At 40.4% G+C, this 18,937-nt stretch overlaps 1 protein-coding gene across 4 annotated transcripts in view; it reads left to right on the top strand.

Moving 5' to 3' along the window:
- mgat4a (alpha-1,3-mannosyl-glycoprotein 4-beta-N-acetylglucosaminyltransferase A) overlaps positions 1-18,937 on the top strand; it is a 274,570-nt gene that overhangs the window by 229,649 nt on the left and 25,984 nt on the right. For all 4 annotated transcript variants that reach the window (XM_043692232.1, XM_043692233.1, XM_043692234.1 and 1 more), the window contains exons 10-11: positions 8,238-8,345; positions 12,872-13,065. In XM_043692232.1, coding sequence (XP_043548167.1) covers positions 8,238-8,345; positions 12,872-13,065 — 302 coding nt within the window. The remainder of the gene's footprint in view (positions 1-8,237; positions 8,346-12,871; positions 13,066-18,937) is intronic.

The following is an 18,937-nucleotide window of genomic DNA, read 5'->3' on the forward strand; positions in this document are numbered from 1 at the left end:
GTCCCCACCGCCACTCCGGCCTATCACCCTCACCTTGACCTCCTTCCACCTATCGCATTTCCAATGCCCCTCCCCCAAGTCCCTCCTCCCTACCTTTTATCTTAGCCTGCTGGACACACATTCCTCATTCCTGAAGAAGGGCTCATGCCCGAAACGTCGATTCTCCTGCTCCTTGGATGCTGCCTGACCTGCTGCGCTTTTCCAGCAACACATTTTCAGCTCACAGCATACTACTCCGGGGTTCTGCATTACTAATCCAGTGACTATGTCACAGTCTTCCCTGGGAAGGCAAATGGTGAAGATGACACAAGGAGTCTATAGAGGGATATAAGCAGGGTTCAGTTGTGTGCATAAATATAGCAGATTGAATATAATGTGCAAAATGTGAAGGTATGCATTTGGGCAAGAAAATAGGACATCTGAATATTATTTCAATGAAGAAAGGTTGTAGAAAGCTGCAGCTCAGATATGTTTGGAGGTCCTAGTGAATAAATCACAAAAGAAAGCTTGATCCATATTCAGCAGGTAGTAGGGAAGACAGAAGAAATGCATTGCCTTTACTTCAAAGGGAACAGAATATAAAATTGTGAGATCTTAATAAAACTATACTAGACAACCAATCAGACCACAGCTGAAATGCTGCTAGAACATCCCCTTACCTCAGGAAAAATATGCTAACATTGGAGGCAGTCCAGAGAAGGTTTGTCCTGGGTAGGGAGGGACTTTCAAATGACGATAGGTTGAGTAGGTTGCGCTTGTATTCATTAGAATTTCAGAGAATAAGAGGAGACCTTATTGAAACATACAAGATTCTTGGGGGACTCAACAGGATAGATGTGGAAAGGTTGTTTCCTTTTGTAGGAAAGACTACGACCAGAGAGCAAATCATATGGTTACACTAATGAAAAAGTCTCACTTTTATTATATACATATAGTGCAAAGATGGGCAGGTCAGGGTGGATTGGCCGTGCTAAATTGCCTATAGTGTCCAGGCTAGGTGGATTAACCTTGGGAAATGCAGGGTTACAGGGATAGGGTGGGGAAGGGAAAGTTGAGTGTTTGTGGGATGCACTTTGGAGGGTCAGTACTGACTTAATGGGCTGAATGGCCTCTATAGGAGTGCTATCACTCTATGATATATTAGACAAAGGTAGGTCATAACATAGGATTCAAGATTAATTTACTGCCAAATGGGGATAATTTTCTTTTTTTTCTGTGACAAGTGCAAATTATTGGAGAATCAATTGCAAAACTGTCCCTTGCCACAGTTTGTGTCCTAAATCCCATGGGTGATGAAATTTGAGTTGTGTCTGTCTTAGAAATTTGTAGTCTAGCAGCTCCACCTTGAAAGACTGGACAGGTCTCTGGCAGCACACATACTCAGAAAAATAAAGCAGTTTGAAAACAGTATGAAGCTTCATCAGAGATTAATGCATATGTATGATAATAAAAGCAAAATGGATATGTATGCCTCCTGTTATCTAAGTATATGATGTACAACCACTGAGATTTTCTTACTGCAAGACAGGCTCCATGTACAGCACATTTATTATCCTTGCCATCAAATCAAATGCATGTGTGGAAAAAATGGGCATGATTCTTAATGTTAAAAATGCTTTAAAATTACAACATTTTCTTGGACTTTTGTGGAGAAACAATACCTAATGTATCATGCAGCAGAAGTGGCATAAAAGTGATGGATCAATGGTATATCTTGTGCCATTAATTTTCTGTGTAAAATATCACTTATCAATATTATGTTTCCATATTCGTGTATATATGTAAAATAGGCTTTTTTTCCTTTTTAATCCCAATAGACCCTGGAGTGCAGGTTATTAGCTCCTTGAAAATGGAGTCACAGGTAGATAGGATAGTGAAGAAGGCGTTTGGTATGTTTTTATTGGTCAGAGTATTGAATACAGGAGTTGGGAGGTCATGTTGTGGTTGTACAGGACATTGGTTAGGCCACTTTTGGAATATTGTGTGCAATTCTGGTCTCCTTCCTATTGGGAGGATGTTATGAAACTTGAAAGAGTTCAGAAAAGGTTTATAAGGATGTTGCCAGGGTTGGAGGATTTTAGCTATCGGGAGAGGTTGAATAGATTGGAGCATTGGAAACTGAGGGGTGTCCTTAGAGGTTTATAAAATCATGAGGGGCATGGATAGACTAAGTAGACAAAGTCTTTTCCCTGGGATGGGGGAGTCCAAAATTAGAGGGCTTGGGGGAAAGATATAAAAGAGACCTAAGGGGCAACCCTTTCACGCAGAGAGTGGTACGTGTATGGAATGTGTTGCCAGAGGAAGTGGAGGAGGCTGGCACAATTGCAACATTTAAGAGGCATTTGAATGTGTATATGAGGGAAAAGACTTTGTCTACTTAGCCTATCCATGCCCCTCATGATTTTATAAACCTCTAAGGACACCCCTCAGTTTCCAATGCTCCAATCTATTCAACCTCTCCTGATAGCTCAAATCCTCCAACCCTGGCAACATCCTTATAAATCTTTTCTGAACTCCTTTCAAGTTTCATAACATCCTCCCAATAGGAAGGAGACCAGAATTGCACACAATATTCCAAAAGTGGCCTAACCAATGTGTACATGGGTTTGGAGGGATATGGGCCAGGTGCTGGCAGGTGGGACTAGATTGGGTTGGGATATCTGGTCAGCGTGGACGAGTTAGACTGAAGGGTCTGTTTCTGTGCTGCACATCTTTGACTCTATGACTTTATTGGTGTATTTAAAATGATTGAGTTCAACGCAGAAGTATTGACACTGTAGACCTTTTAGATGAACAGGATAGCTAATCTATACTCTATTTTAGTTAAACATAAACTTGACTTCAGTAAAGAGGTCCTTGTAGTGATCCTCAAACAATTTGTCAGAAGCTGAGCCGTCTGCATGCAACCACAGCACCAAAAAGAAATGTGTATAATACATCTGATTGGAAGCTTTTAAAGTATATTTGCCTATTCAGTTTAATGGGGTTAATTTGGGCAATCAACAGTTATGGTATTGATGATTAGAAAATTATGTTTGGAGATGTAGACAGTTTAATTGTTTGTTTAGAAATGTATATTCATTAGTGTTACTAAAACAGATTATATGTCAGAGCTATAGTAGTGGAGAGAAGAATGTGCATGTCATGATCAGTAGCATATGGACCTGATAGCTATATTGTTGCTATAACTCTTTTGAATTCATTCATAGGATGTTCACGTCACCAGCAAATTAAGCTTTATTGCCTATCTCTAATTGTCCATGTGGTGATGCATATTCTTTTTGAACTATTACAGTCTGTGTACTGAAACAAACTCCATTGCTAGAAAAGAGGCTGTACCAGTATTTTGACCCAGTAAGGAACATAATAGTTCTCAGGCAGGACAGGGTGCAACTTGAGGGGAATGTTCAGCTGGTGGTGTTCCCATGCTGTTGCTGCTCTTGTACTTCCAGGTAGTAGTGGTTGTGTGTTTCAAAGTTCCGTTGAAAAAGTAATGCATGTTGTAGACATACAGAAGGCTGCAGTGGTGAACTAGTGATCAAGAGAGTGAACGATTAAGATGATGGGATGGCATGGTAGCTCAGTGGTTAGCACTGCTGCCTCACAGTGCCGGGGAACCAGGTTCAATTCCACCCTCAGGTAACTGTCTGTGTGGAGTTTGCACATTCTTTCTTTGTGTGCATGGGTTTCCTCCAGGTGCTCCGATTTCCTCCCTCAGTCCAAAGATGAGCAGGTTAGGTGTATTAGCCATGCTAAATTGTCCTTAATGCCTGGGGATGTGTAGGTCAGGTGGATTAATCATGGAAAATGCAGGATTATAGGGAATAAGGTTGAGTCTGGGTGGGATGCTCTTTGGAGGGTCAGTGTAGACTGAATGACCTGCTTCTGCACTACAGGGATTCTATCAAGTGGGAATGTTATGAAGGCGTAAAAGTATTCTGTACCTCTAAGTCCTTCATTCTCTTAAAGGTATACTACACTTCTACACCTTCATAACATGGAATGGAATGGAATTGAGATTCTTGAGTATTGTTGGGACTACACTAAAGAATGCATTATAACACACTCCTGATTAATGAGCGGGCATAGATTTAAGGTGATGTGCAAGTAAAGCAAGGATGATTTGAGTAAAAGCTTTTCACACAGCGAGGTTTTTGGGCATGGAATGCACTGCTTGGAAGTGTGATGGAGTCAGGTTCAATTGAGGCATTCAAGAGTTCATTGGATGATTATTTGGAAAGAAATGGTGTGCAGGGATCTGAGGGAAAACATAGGAGATTGGAACTGGGTAAAAAAAAATCAGTGCAGGCATGATATTGCTGAAACACTGACTCCTGCACCCTAACACTTCTGTGGTGCAGGGACTTGTGCTTTCTAAGTGGTAGAATGAGGGACCCAGGAGATGAGTTACTAGTCACAAATACCAAGCCATGGCATGTTGTTGTAAACAGTATTTATGTTTTGAGATTTTGGAGAATGTTTGTAGCTCAGGTTGTTGGTTTGCTTGCTGAGCTCGCTACCCACCATTCAGTGAGCAAACCTACAACCTGACAGTATTTATGTGGCAGGTCCAGTTATATTTTTGCTCACAGGATGTTGATGTTATGTGAATTAGTGATGGTAATAGCATTGAATGTAAGGACATTTGGCTAGATTCCATCTTATTAGAGATGGTAATTGCCCAACACTTGTACAGTGTGTGATTTATATATATTTTAATACAATTTATTGTAGAGTCTGAATTTTGAACTAGTGATGTGGGTTTTGGTCTGTGTGCGTGAGGGAGTTTAATGATTACGGTATTTCTGGAGCTTTTGTTTAACTAATTAGTATGCGTGAGAGAGTTTCTGGAGTGCTAATGGGAATTTGCCTTGGGAGAGTTTTACAAGTGGACAGAATAAATATTGAAGAGCATTAGCCTGTTTTCAGTTAGAAGGATCAGGGGTGATTTTTTTTTATTGCTCAAGGCAAATATCCATAATTTAGAAAGATTTAGTTTCAGGTTGTACAAGGTTGATGTTGGATATATGAATGCAGTTTTCCAGGGGCAAGAAATTATTTCAGAAGAGTTAGAAATAAGTTAACTCAGTATAATGGTTTAGTTTGAAAGTTCCAGACCAGATGTATTTGGTTAGAATGCTAAAGTGGTTAATTGAAACTGAGAAAGTTTAAGCTCAGTTGTATAAATACTCAAGGAAGAATTTGCCAGACTCTCAAAACTGGAAGCTGAAAGAAACTATTAAATTAAACTCATTGATATGATAGAGAAGTAAACTCTGCCTCTGGTGTTTGAGCACCATTAATGGTTTGCTGTTGGACTAGATGGAATGTTGTATTCTTACTGTATGTTTTGAAGTCTTTCAAGTTGTATTATGTCTAAAGAGCATGGTTTATTCTATTTAATCTTTACTTTCATGTAATAAACTTCTGTTTTATTATTAAAACCAAATCTGCAGCATTGTATGTTTACGTTTTAGTGAGCAGTCACCTCATTAAGTGAGAGGAAAATAAAATATGATCAAACATGATTTCAGTCCAGGATCTGAATTGTCCAGCAGTAACATTAGTTATGATCATATCAAGTGTAAATGTTATTTGCCACTTATTAACCTGAAACTGATCATTATCCAGTCCTTACTAAAATGGGGTATAGACCGCTTCACTATCTGAAGAGCTGAGAATGGAATTAAGCACTCCACTTATCAGCACACTACACTTATCACTTTAAGGCAAAGGTAAGGTCAATGACAATTGGGCATAGGACACTACCCAGTGGAATTCCTGCAGTGATGCTCTGGGGCTGAAATGACTGTCCTCTAATGACTACTGGTCCCTTCCATTGTGCTAGCTATGACACCAACCACTTTTCCTCTGATTCAAGTTTTAACCATGCACCCTTGATAATGCATTCATTCAAATGCTGCTTTGATGTTACTTTCACTTCACTTCTGCAATTTGACTCTTTGGAGCATGCTTGGATTAAGTCTTCTTCAGTGGTTTAGTTTACATATACCTCTGTGTTGTAGCTTCATCAAATTGGAAGTTTATGTTTAGATATGCATAGTGCTGTTCATTGTATGCTTTCTTACACTCCCCATTAAACCAGAGTTGGTCCATTGGCTTGATTGCAAATGTAGAGCAAGCAATACGCTAGACTATAAGGATGAAGAGTATGCTGGAATGCAATTCTGCTTACAATTGCTTTTATCAGTCATGGCATAGATTATACGAGCAGGGAGGTTATGTACAAAATTTTGGTTCGGTCACAGTGGGAGTACAATATGCAATTTGGTCACCACACTATATGAAGAATGTGATTGTGCTGGAGGGGGTGCAGAGGAGATTCACCAGGATGTTGCCTGGGATGGAGCAGTTTATCTAACAAGAGAGGCAGGATAAGATGGGTTATTTTCTTTAGAGTAGGGAAAGCTGAGAGGAGACCTGATTGAGGTGTTTAGATCAGAAGCAGCTGTTTCCCTTCGTTGAAGTGTCAATCACAAAGGGGCATAACTTTAAGGAGAAAGGCAAGAGGTTTAGAGGGAATTTGAGGAAACATTTTTTTTCACCCAGACGATGGTGGGTATCTGGAATACACTGCGTGGGAGGGAAGTTGTTGCAGGAAACCTCCCAACCTTTAAAATGATAAATACTTGAAATGTCATAACATTGAAGGCTATGGACCAAGTGCTGGAAAGTGGGATTAGTGCAGATGTTAACAAAATGTGGCTCTGGAAAAAGCACTGCAGGTCAAGCTGCATCAGAAGAGCTGGAGAGTCAATGTTTCAGGCGGGATCCTTCATCAGTATTAGTGTAGATTTAAAATTGCTTTGTTAATGCAGGCTCAATTAATCAAAGGGTCTCTTCTGTTCTGTGTGGTCCTATGAGCTTCAATTAACCAAAGCCTCTCTTATATATTGTATGATCCTATGAGTCTCTAATAAAAATTGCTGAGGAGCAACTCTGGCAGCATCTGTGGAGAGAAATACACTGTCAACATTTCGAGATCAATATGAGTCTTATCTGGAACTTCAATTCTGAAGAAGAGCTGTTGGACTCAAAACGTTGACTGTGATTCTCTCTCCATAGATGCTGCCAGACCTGCTGAGTTTCTCCAGTACAACAGGCTTTATTTCAGGTCTTCAGCATCTGCATTTCACCTTCCACTATCTGAAGTTTCCTTTATTTCTTTCTCAGCTGTTTTGTCCTCACAAGTGCTCAGTCGTCTAAGTCTATTGTGTAGTAACTCTCCATTAGCATGGACCCTATGATAACCTGTGTTGATGAAATATTATGCTTTGGCTTATGATGTTGTCTTTTTTCCTACCCTGCATTACTCAAGCTCTTGCCTTTTTTCCCTCCATTTTCCTCCCTCATTCTTTAAGTGAGTCTACCCCCACTTCCTTCGGTCACTTCTCCTCCCTTTGTTCTTTTATTCCTTACTATTTCTTTCTATCTAGTTCACCACCTCCATTTTAACCTTCTCACTTGTTAACATTGAATTCAATCTGCTACTTTCCAGTTCATTCCTGCATCTTGCCAATGCCCGTTTGCATTTTCATTTGGTTCAAAATATTAATTATACCTTCATTATACCTCTGATATTGTAATCTGTAAATTATGACTATGCCCCCTCTAGCTTTCCTGATATACAAAGTCAATATCCATAATCCCCGATCTGATCTGAGGAATGTAATTCCTCTGTCTCAATGGTCTTTAATGGCCTCTGGGGAAGGAAGCTGCCATCCTTACCCAGTTTGATCTACATACGACTCCAGATCCACAGCAGTGTGATTGACTCATAATTGTCCTCTGGGTAATTAGGGATGGACAATAAATGCTAGTCTAGCCCACATCCTGTCAATGAATTTCAAAAAAACATCTCTGAAAAAATAGCCCTCAACTTCTCCTCTCCGTTTTATCACTTCCAATTATTTTTAAATTTGGTTTGCCTACCACCATTGCATAACCCCTAACCTTCTCAAATAAGCTTCCATGTGGTACAGACTCCTTTCACTAAATATTTATATCACTCTTTGTATGGATGTGTGTAGATGTTAAAAGAAGAAGGATACGTTTAACCTGCACAGAGTTTAAAAAACTGTCACATCAAACAGGGGAAGAATGAAAGGAAGTTAATTTTTTTTGCAATGTTTTCTCTCTGCCTAACTTTAACTTTGGCCATTAATATTATGTGAAATGCTCGTTAGAGAGCTAACAAGACTTACTTGTGTTGTTAGAAACATTGCGAGCGGCAAAAGTCTAACATCAGGATTCGATTCAGACCATCCCTATTTCAGCATGTTGGGCTGCATTCTTCGCTGGCAGGCAAAATTCAGAAATTAACAGTGAGTAGCATTTTGATCTACTGTTACAGCATGACATTTTCAGCGTTTGGGTTAATTGAAGGGAAATGGGTTGTAAGTGTTAATTATGCTCGTTTTAAATAAAATTGAGTTATCCCTGCAATTCAAGAATGATCTCTGCCTTCTATTAATGCATGTGCAGTCTGGCATCAGCATGATGAGAAACCCATGTTGTAGAGCTGTTAAATCTCAGTCCACTCAAACTGTGTTGCCTCCTTGGAGATTTGCTTTGTTTGAGCCAACTGTAGTGTTACATTTGAAGCCAATTCTGTCAAAGCATGCACTTCAATAGTACACAGGGAGACAGGTATAACATGCAAGACCAGATTGTGCTGAACATTCAGTGGAAAGGAGCTTTCAGTTTGAGGGGTCCAGTGCACTTGGCTGTACTCGGTGTGGCACAGTTTTGGATGCTTTATTTGTACTGACAGATTAGTGCAAGATATAAACATTTAGCCTAAACACAAATGATCAAACTTACGTGCAGTACCTTTCATTCAGGCTGCTAGTTTTGGCATTTCAATTTATTTTAAATTCAATTAAACCATGAGTATTTGTTTTTTGAAAAAAGGGAGAAATACATACAAATTAGATTTAACAAAAACAAAGGCTAGAATCCCTACAGTGTGGAAGTAGGCCATTCAGCCCATCGAGTCCAAAGTACATCCCACACAGACCCATCCTCCTATCTTATCCCTGTAATCCTGCATGGCCCAAGGCTAATCCATCTAGTCTGCACATCCCTGGACACTATGGGACAATTTAGCATGGCCAAACCACCTAACCTGCGCATCTTTGGTCTGTGGGAGGAAACTGGATCACCTGGAGGAAACCCATACAGACGTGGGGAGAATGTGCAAAATTGACACAGACAGTCGCCTGAGGGTGGAATCAAACCCAACTGAGCCATTGTGCCACTCCTAAAATTAGGCAGAGTTACCTTTGGTTTTGTAGACTCATAGAAGAATCAGAGAATCTCTACAGTGGGGAAACAAATCATTCATAGTAAGAGAAGCAGGAGTAGGCCATTTGGCCCATTGAGCCTGTTCTGCCATTCATTAAGATCATGGCTGATATATCCATTGTCTCAGTTCCTCCTACTTGCATTATCCCATAATCCTTAATTCCCCTACCATTTGGCCCATCGTGTTTACACTGACCCTCCAAAGAGCTTCCTCCTTCCCAATCCCATCCCCTATTCTGCCCTTATAACCCTGTATTTTGCACGGCTAATTCACCTAGCCTACAGATCCTTGAACACTACAGACAATTTACCATGGCCAATCTGCCTAAGCTGCACTTCTTTGGACCTGGGGAGGAAACCCGTGCTAGTCTTTATTGTTTCTGTTTCTTTCTTGAACACCCCATGTTTACTTTCAGTACCAGAAATTCATGAATTTCAGAGCTCCACACAGTGGAAAATAAATCCGAGGAAGCATTGAACACCAGTGCCTGTAAGTTCCTCTCTCTGCCAAACACCACCCTGACTTGTACACACATCATCATTTCTTCTTTGCCACTGGGTTAAAACCTTAGAACCCCATACTTAATAACATGTACCTTCACCATAGGGAGTGAAACAGTTCAAGAAGGTGACTCACTGTCACCTTAACAAAGGCAATTAGAGATGGATGAAGCATCAGAAACACTCAAAAGCTCAACACCACCCAGGATAAAGCATCCCACTTCATTGGCATCCCTTCCATCACCTTCAGTATTCACTCTCTTCACCACAGATGCATAGTGGCAGCAGTGTGTGCTACCTATGAGATGCACTGCAGCATCTCACCATGGTTCATTTAACTGCACCTTTCAAACCTGTAAACTCCTGCACCTAAAAGGGCAAGGGTACTACAACTTTCCCTCCAAGCCCCACAACATCCTGGCATAGAAATATATCAGTGTTGAATCACTGTCACTGGGTCAAAATCCTGTAACTCTCTTCTTAACCTACACCATTTGACAGCAGCAGTTTAAGAAAACAGCTCACCCCCATCTTCAGGGCAATTAGGGACAGGCAAGAATTGCTGCCTTAGCCAGCAATGCCCATATTCTGTGACAAATAAATTATGAAATGCTAAATTCAATAATTTGCCTGTAAAAGAAAACTACAGTTAGATTTTTCAGCAAAACAATGCAAAATAAAAGGATAGAAAAGAAAAGTGCCTATGTTACAAAGCTAGCCTTCTCCTATCTATCATTTATAAGTATTTTAAACGCTGAGCACAGTCCCTGTGCTATCAGTCTAGTCAAAAGGTGCAAAATAGTTGAAGAACTCTTTCATGTTTTAGTCAACAGTAAAAGCAGAAAATGTTGATTGACAGGAAGAAACTGTCAAGAAAAAGTCTCGTTTGAGAATATTGAGCTGTAAGAACTCTGCCAATGGAAAATCCTGGCCCTAACCAGACCACATTATAATGTCTCTTAACAAGCCGTAGTACAAAGTTTTAAAATGTGTGAACTTCCAAAATGCTTGTTGATTTAATTATTCCCTGTGTTGTCCCTTTGCTCAAAAATGTTTTGACTGAATGTAGTTATTTATTTTACTAATGAAGTGAAGTTTCCATGTCAGGTTGATTAACTCCCATCCCAATCTTTACAAAATTTTGATAGGTCATCTTGAGTCACCACTTTTCCAATGAGATCAAACTAATATCTTACAATTCCTTACAGTAAAGATTCCCAAGTGACATTATTATCTGGTTAAGGTTAACATCTTTCAAATGGCAGAGATCTTGTCGCCCTCTATTTTTAAAATACACTTTTACTTGACAGTTAGTCCTTGCTAATCAGCATTTTCCACTTCTGTTATTAAATGGAACATAGAGTTCTTCAATTGCTCAGCACCTCTGAACTGGAATGATTTCCCAGGGAGAATGATCTGTGTTTCCAATGAGGTGGGAGCATGTTTTGTATTGCAAGCACCTTTCCTTTTTAACACAATGTTTTGTTGTTTTGCAGAAAAACTATAACTTGGGTATTTTTTTGACAGTTAAAGTAGGATACAGGCAGTCCCTTACTTACAAACATCTAACATATGAGCACTTGTACTTACCAATGTGATGCCATTTTAATATAAAAAAACATGCAAATGTTTTCTCATACTTACAAATGACTATTTTACATTGTATTGTGTTGTGTTCCAACTTCTGTACAAATCAACTTATGACCATACTCATGAACAGAAACCCATGACTGCCTTGTAGTCTATGGACTGCCTTGTAGTCTGTCCAGTTTGTAATATTTATAGGGGGTGCATTTATTTTATTACTATTTGTCCCATAATGCATTGGATCATTTCTCCAGAGTTTTGGAATTCAGTAGATCACCAGGAGAATCAATTCTATTGTTGTATCCCTGTGACACCAGGATTATATCAAGACTAACCCCTGTGTCATTTCAACTTGACTATTTCTGATATCAACTCTGTATCAGATTTCCCATGTGGTGATCTTATGTACTGTAATTTTGCTCGGTCAGATACAGTGTGTCTGGTGTTCATCAGCTTCAAAATTAACAGATATTGGCAGCAAATTGTCTGTAACAAGTCCCTGTAGAATAGTTGGAGTCCCATTAACGATCATGCCCTGAATAGATGTGTTACTGAGCAAACTGATCAGAAAGACCCCAGGTTAGATCAGTCCTGGGATAGCCAATCTCAGTAGCCATTTGAGGGCTTGTTACAATATTCCTGATTTGCTCTCTGTTGTCTGTGCTGGGAAGTGTAACTTGGGCATTGAGTGAGGAGTTCCCCGCTATGTCACCACCAAGATTTAAATTATGGGAATGTAACATAAGATATTAGATTGCTGATAACCCTCTCAGAAACATGTTTCAACAGATACTTGGATCTGAAAAATTAGCAAAAAGGTAGAAATTGCTGGGCATAGAATAAAGGCTTTGATCTTGTCATCTATTATTTCAGTTAAAACCTTCAAATGTCCAAAGCATATTCTAATCCAGGCCATTGTTTAATCTTTAATGTATTTAATGACCTACATCTTGTCTTAACAGTGTTAAATCTGTAATCTCCATCACCACAGAATCTTTCTTTATCAGTATGGTAGCAAGTTGACAATGACAGCCTTTGGTAAATGCAAACAGCTCTAGAATTTATTCAAATGCCAGCCATTTATTCACCTGCAACATATTCCAAAAAGAAATTCACTATGGCTTTCCTTTCCTCCCTTGATGTTGCTTGTATGTTTTTGGAAACCAACTTGCAATTTTTCTAAGGCATCCGCAATTCTCATGGTAGAAATCTCCCAAAAACACTCAAAACATTTAACTTTGGAATAAAGTGACAGAATGGAATTGTAGTGAAAGAGAATTGATTTGAAGCAGTTAAGAAATGTCACATTCTAATTTTCTTGCAAATGCAGATTTTAGTGTGTAAAATTAATTAAGTAATGAGTATGCAGGTGTTCCAGTATATGTTGCAAAGCTATTAATTGATTTGTTTATACTTAACAACTAAAACTTTGTGGTGTATTTTTTGCTTCCCAAAGGATAAAGATTTTATGAAGCCTTTACTTCACAAAATGCACGTTAATCCTCCTGCAGAAGTTTCAACATCTCTAAAAATTTACCAAGGTCATTCATTAGACAAAGCTTACCTGGGAGAGGACTTCTTCTGGGGCATCACTCCTATTGCTGGTGACTATATACTTGTCAGGTTCGACAAACCGCTGAATATAGATAGGTAAGGGCAATGATTTACAACGGTGACGTCTTCCTACAGGAAAGTTGTTACTGTGATGTTTTGATAGAGCAATGAAATATTGAATGCTTCATAATCAGCAACAGCTTCTTCCATCTGTTAGAATGTTGTAATGACTTCACAGAACTAGGTTCACAGAATGCAAGAGCTCAGTGGTCCTGGCAGAACACAAAGTAAACATCGATGAGCAGGTTATTGATGAGTAAGTGATGCTTGATAGCACTGTCAACAGCACCTTCCATTAATTTTGATGATCTAGAGTAGACAGAGCGGTAATTGGTCAGGTTGAATTTGTCCTAGCTGTTTGTGGACTCAACCTACCTGGATAATTTTTCACATCGCCAGGCAGTTGGCATTGTTGTAGCTGTACTGGAATAGCCTGCCTCGGGGCACAGCTACTTTTATAACATAAGTCTCCATTACTAAAACTGAAATCTGGTTTGGGCCCACAGCCTTTGCTGCATCCAGTGCGTTCAGCTATTCATCTAGACAAGTTTAGAGTGGTGCTGGAAAAGCACAACCGGTCAGACAGCATCCAAGGAGCAGGAAAATCGATGTTTCGGGCAAAAGCCCTTCATCAGGAGTCTTGGTGCACCAAATTGCCACTGCCCCACCCCCACCCACTTGTCTGTGGGTTCAATGATGAGTTTGGGGTTGGAGCGGAGGGCTCTGCGTTGTGAGGATGGGAAGTTGGAGTGGACAGATTGAGGTGATCAATGTCACAGCGACAGTTAGAAATGAAGAGATCAAGGGCAGGTAACAGGCCAGCACGGGGTGTCCAGGTGGATGGGGTGTGTTGAAGGTGAGTGAAGGGGTCCTTGGTGGGTGGGTGAGAACCTTGATTGAAAAAGTGGGCCTGGAGGTGGAGGCGGTGGAAGAAATGTTCAAGGACGCGTCACTTGTCAAACTCCCTAACCCGGGAGCTAGTGGGATGAAGGTCAGATGAAGGCAGTCCTCACTTTCTCTAAGAAAGAGGCAGAAGAGCTTCCACCTTTGCTCCCTCAGACGAACATTATGTGAATATGGAAGGTCACCAAGGTGCCAGCATTCCTAGAGTGTTGGCTGTCTTGAGCCAATGGCCATTCATTGACTAGTAACGTGAGCCAAACAGATCAATAGTGCATCCTAAAGACATGCTCTTCGGCTGGCCTGCTATTGGCATGAGATTAACAGGTCATCCATGTCTGTGATACAATGTCTGCAAACGAGACCTCAGGTTGACAGGGATCAGAGTCAATGCATGGAAAATCTGCACTGCTGACAGGACTGCCTGGAGTTGAGCAGTCCAGCAGGGAGTGATAAAGGATAAAGAAAATTACAGCACATGAACAGGCCTTTCGGCCCTCCAAGCCTGCACCGATCCAGATGCTCTATCTAAATCTATTTTCTAAGGATCTGTATCCCTCTGCTTCCTATCCATTCATACATCTTAAATGACGCTATCGTGCCTGTCTCTGCCACATCCGCTGGCAACGCATTCCAGGCACCCACCACCCTCTGCTTAAAGAACGTTACACTCATATCTCCCTTAAACTTTTCCCCTCTCACCTTGAACTCATGACCCCTAGTAAATGAGACCCCACTTTGGGGAAAAAGCTTCTTGCTGTCCACCCTGTCTCTACCTCATGATTTCGCAGACCTCAATCAGGACCCCCTCAACCTCCGAGTTTGTAATGAAAATAATCCTAATCTACTCAATCTCTTTTCATAGCTAGTACCCTCCATACCAGGCACCATCCTGGTGAACGTCCTCTGCACCCTCTTTAAAGCATCCACATCCTTTTGGTAATGTGGTGACCAGAACTGTACACCATATTCCAAATCTGGCTGAACCAATGTCGTATACAACTGTGACATTAGTACAACTCTTGTACTCAATACCCGTCCGATGAAGGAAAGCATGCCGTATGCTTTCTTGACCACTTTACTAACCTGCATTGCCACCTGCAGGGTACAATGGACCTAAACACTCAGATCCCTCTGTACATCAATTTTCCCCAAGGCTTTTCCATTTACCGTATAGTTCGCTTTTGAAATGGATCTTCCGAAATGAATCACCTCTCACTTGCCCAGATTGAACTCCATCTGCCATTTCTCCAATCTATCTATATTCTGCTGTATTCTCTGACAGTCCCCTTCACTATTTGCTACTCCACCAATCTTAGTGTCATCTGCAAATTTGCTCATCAGACTGTCTATACCTTCCTCCAAATCATTTTTGTATATCACAAACAACAGTGGTCTCAACACAGATCCCTGTGGAATACCACTGGTCACAGTTCTCCATTTTGAGAAACTCCTTTCCACTACTACTTGCTGTGTCCTGCTGCCCAGCCAGTTCTTTATCCATCTAGCTAGTATACCCTGGACCCCATGTAATTTCACTTTCTCCATCAGTCTACTGCAGGGAACCTTATCATACACCTTACTGAAGTCCATATATATGATATCTACGGCCCTTCCTTCATCAATCAACTTTGTCACTTCCTCAAAGAATTCTATTAAGTTGGTAAGACATGACCTTCCCTGCACAAAATTATGTTACCTATCACCGATAAGCCCATTTTCTTCCAAATGTAAATAATCCTATTCCTTAGTATCTTCTCCAGCAGCTTCCCTACCACTGATGTCAGGCTCACTGGTCTATAATTACCTGGATTATCCCTGCTACCTTTCTGAAACACGGGGACAACATTTGCAATTCTCCAGTGCTCCGGGACCTCACCCATGTTTAAGGATGCTACAAAGTTATCTGTTAAGGCTCCAACTATTTCCCCTCTCACTTCCCTCAGTAACCTGGAATAGATCCTCTGATGCTGCCTGACCTGCTGTGCTTTTCCAGCAGCACACTCTCGACTCTAATCTCCAGAATCTGCGGTCCTCACTTTCACCTAGATCCCATCTGGATCTGGGGACTTGTCCACCTTAATGCCTTTTAGAATACCCAACACTTCCTCCCTCCTTATGCCGACTTGATCTAGAGTAATCAAACATCTATCCCTAAACTCAACATCCGTCATGTCCCTCTCCTCAGTGAATACCGATGCAAAGTACTTATTCAGAATCTCACCCATTTTCTCTGACTCCACATATAAGTTTCCTTTTTTGTCCTTGAGTGGGCCAACCCTTTCTCTAGTTCCCCATTTGCTCTTTATGTATGACTAAAAGACTTCGGGATTTTCCTTTACCCTTTTAATGGAATATTATAAAACGGCCTCTGGTGCAGGTTTCACGTTCTCAGCACCTTTAGACAACTGACTTAAGCCAAGAAGAGAGGCAGAAGAACTTCCACCTTTGCTCCCTCAAATGAATACTGTGTTGAATGTCAAAAAGCAGAAGACAAAAGATTTGACCATTTTGGAGAAGTTGAAGGGATGGAAAAAAGAACATCAATTATCCTTGAGTCAACACTGTTGATTTGTCCCTCTCAAAGTGGCAGAACATCTTTTTGGCTTGGCAATGGCATCCCTTTAGTAGCCACTGCATAAAGGAACATGAAACAGTGAGCTTTACCTGTTGCTCAAACCTTTGAGATTCCTGCCCCTCAAGATAATCTTGGATAGTCTGGGCACTTATCAGGAACAAAGGTCATGCCTTAGGCCTGTTCATGAATTTGAACATTATACAGTGAGAAGTAATTTGATCAGTGCAGCCATTATCCTGCAGGGTGGCTTTGACGTGACCTATTCCAGCCTGAGGAACAAATGGCTTTATGCCTATAAGACCAATTTTATCAAGCATGGAGCTGTCGGAATCCCAACCTGTGTATAAGCTTGTAGTAAACAATTGTAAATTGGCCAGTCAGTTGTCTCCAACTGTCTTTTTGGCTTGACTACAAGTTTTACCTACCACAGAAATGAGTAATGTGGCATATGAATACCGAAAATGTGGTGATGGAGCTCTATGCTCAAAACATCAACTCTCCTGCTCCTCGGATGCTGCCTGACCAGCTGTGCTTTTTCAGCACCACCTTTTTTGACTCTGATCTCCAGCATTTGCAGTCCTCACTTTCTCCCATATGCCCCATAGACTGCTGGATCAGAGAGGATTAGTATATCCCTTTAGCTGTTTGCAACAGGCAAGGTGCTGACCATAACCAACTTTCCTATACTCAAAACGCAACATCCAATATTAGATGTGATTTCACAATTGAATATTTACCAAATGATTCTGACTGTGTGGATAATTATGCTGACAACCAATTTAGGTTTGCCACTTGAGTCTGCAGTGTAGTACACCTGTGCTAACCTATATATGAACATACAGTCCCTTGTTCTGTACAGACAAACAGAACGTGTACTCACTGTGCCCGTTTCAACTCCGCAGAACAGGTGACAGCCATTCTCTGGTGCATTCCTCGGGCAATGCCTTGTCCAATCAGAGTCAACTTGCCTGGTTTAAAATTCTTACAATGCTTGGGAATTAACTGTCAGTCATCATCTAATTGGTACATTCCCAAGGCAATCCTTCCACTCGGAGGTAACTTCGCAACCAATCAGCACTCTCCTCTCATGCAGTATATACATTCCTTCCCTTTACATTTGTTATTTGTTGCAAAATGCCTCGACGAATACAAGATAGGAGCTTGAACAAAACATGTCTTTAGCACCAATGGTTTAAAATGATTACAATTGAATTAACTCCGGGAGTACACTTTTAATGCATGTCAAAATAAGCTGAAGATCAATAGTATTATTTTGGCTTTCTTTAAAGCTGTCTGCCAGTTGCCACTCTTAAATAATATGTTGATATTGATTTTGCAAAGTATATTTATCTCTATCAACATATTACTCATTATAACTCTTGAGTTACTTTTCTGTTACCAAGTCACATCAGAAAATAGGCATTCAAATTTGTGTGATAAAATGAAAGTTTTGTAAGAGACCAATGGGCTATTGACATCATCCTGCTAAACGGAAACAGCAGTGTAGGAATGGAATTACTGACTGTGGGTGCATCAGAGCCCCAAATGCACAAAGCCAGCTAGCATCCCTATTTACTGACTACCCTCATTCCAGAGTTGAACAGTTTCCTGGGATTCCTCATTGCACAGAGCCAGTGATCTTCAGTATTTTAAATTAAATTACACATTGACTTCTAAGAAGCACAAATTATGCATCTGATGGACAATTAAGTCAAGTTTTATTCTGACTACATATGTGCTTCCTTGTGTTTGAGATGATAATGTAAACTGTTATGGAAAGCAAAATGTTTTCTGCGTCTCTCTCTAGCCTCTTGTGCTGATGCTTTTCAGTCCTATTCAATTACCTTCTCTGTTTAAAGACCTTTTGAATGCAGAGCAGCACATCAGATTTAAAGGTTATGAAAGCATTGTAAGTGCTGACCTAGTTTCTGTTCCAGGTTTAATGAGATTTCTTTAGGGTACCTCTGCTTTGAAATCACAAATGGAATGAAATCCTGATTCAGACCAAGTATTGGCATGAAAATTTATTTAAATTTGTGTTGTGTATAGAGCTGTTTAATTCAGAGTGAATTCAGCTTATTCAAAATAAATGGAAATTGCCCACATACATCAAACATGAAGTATCTCTTTATTATAGCACTTGATATTTGTGACCTTGGTCAATGCTGCATAGTTTTACTGCAATTGTATTGTGTCACACTGCTTAATAGTCACACTCCTTAATGGTCAATGTTTTATGTTAAGAAGTGGTAGAGTGGAGTAATTTTGACATATGGATTGGTTACAGTGAAATGAGTGATTTTTTTTTTCTGCAAGTGAGTGATGACCCCAAGTCTGTACAATGTGCTTATCATGGTGGAGGCACAGTCAGCACAATTGTTGGTGTGTGATGTAGAATGAGACCAACAGTCTGGGTTCAATTCCTGCACT

This window comes from Chiloscyllium plagiosum, chromosome 6, assembly GCF_004010195.1.
Source record: "Chiloscyllium plagiosum isolate BGI_BamShark_2017 chromosome 6, ASM401019v2, whole genome shotgun sequence".
Lineage (NCBI taxonomy): Eukaryota > Metazoa > Chordata > Chondrichthyes > Orectolobiformes > Hemiscylliidae > Chiloscyllium > Chiloscyllium plagiosum.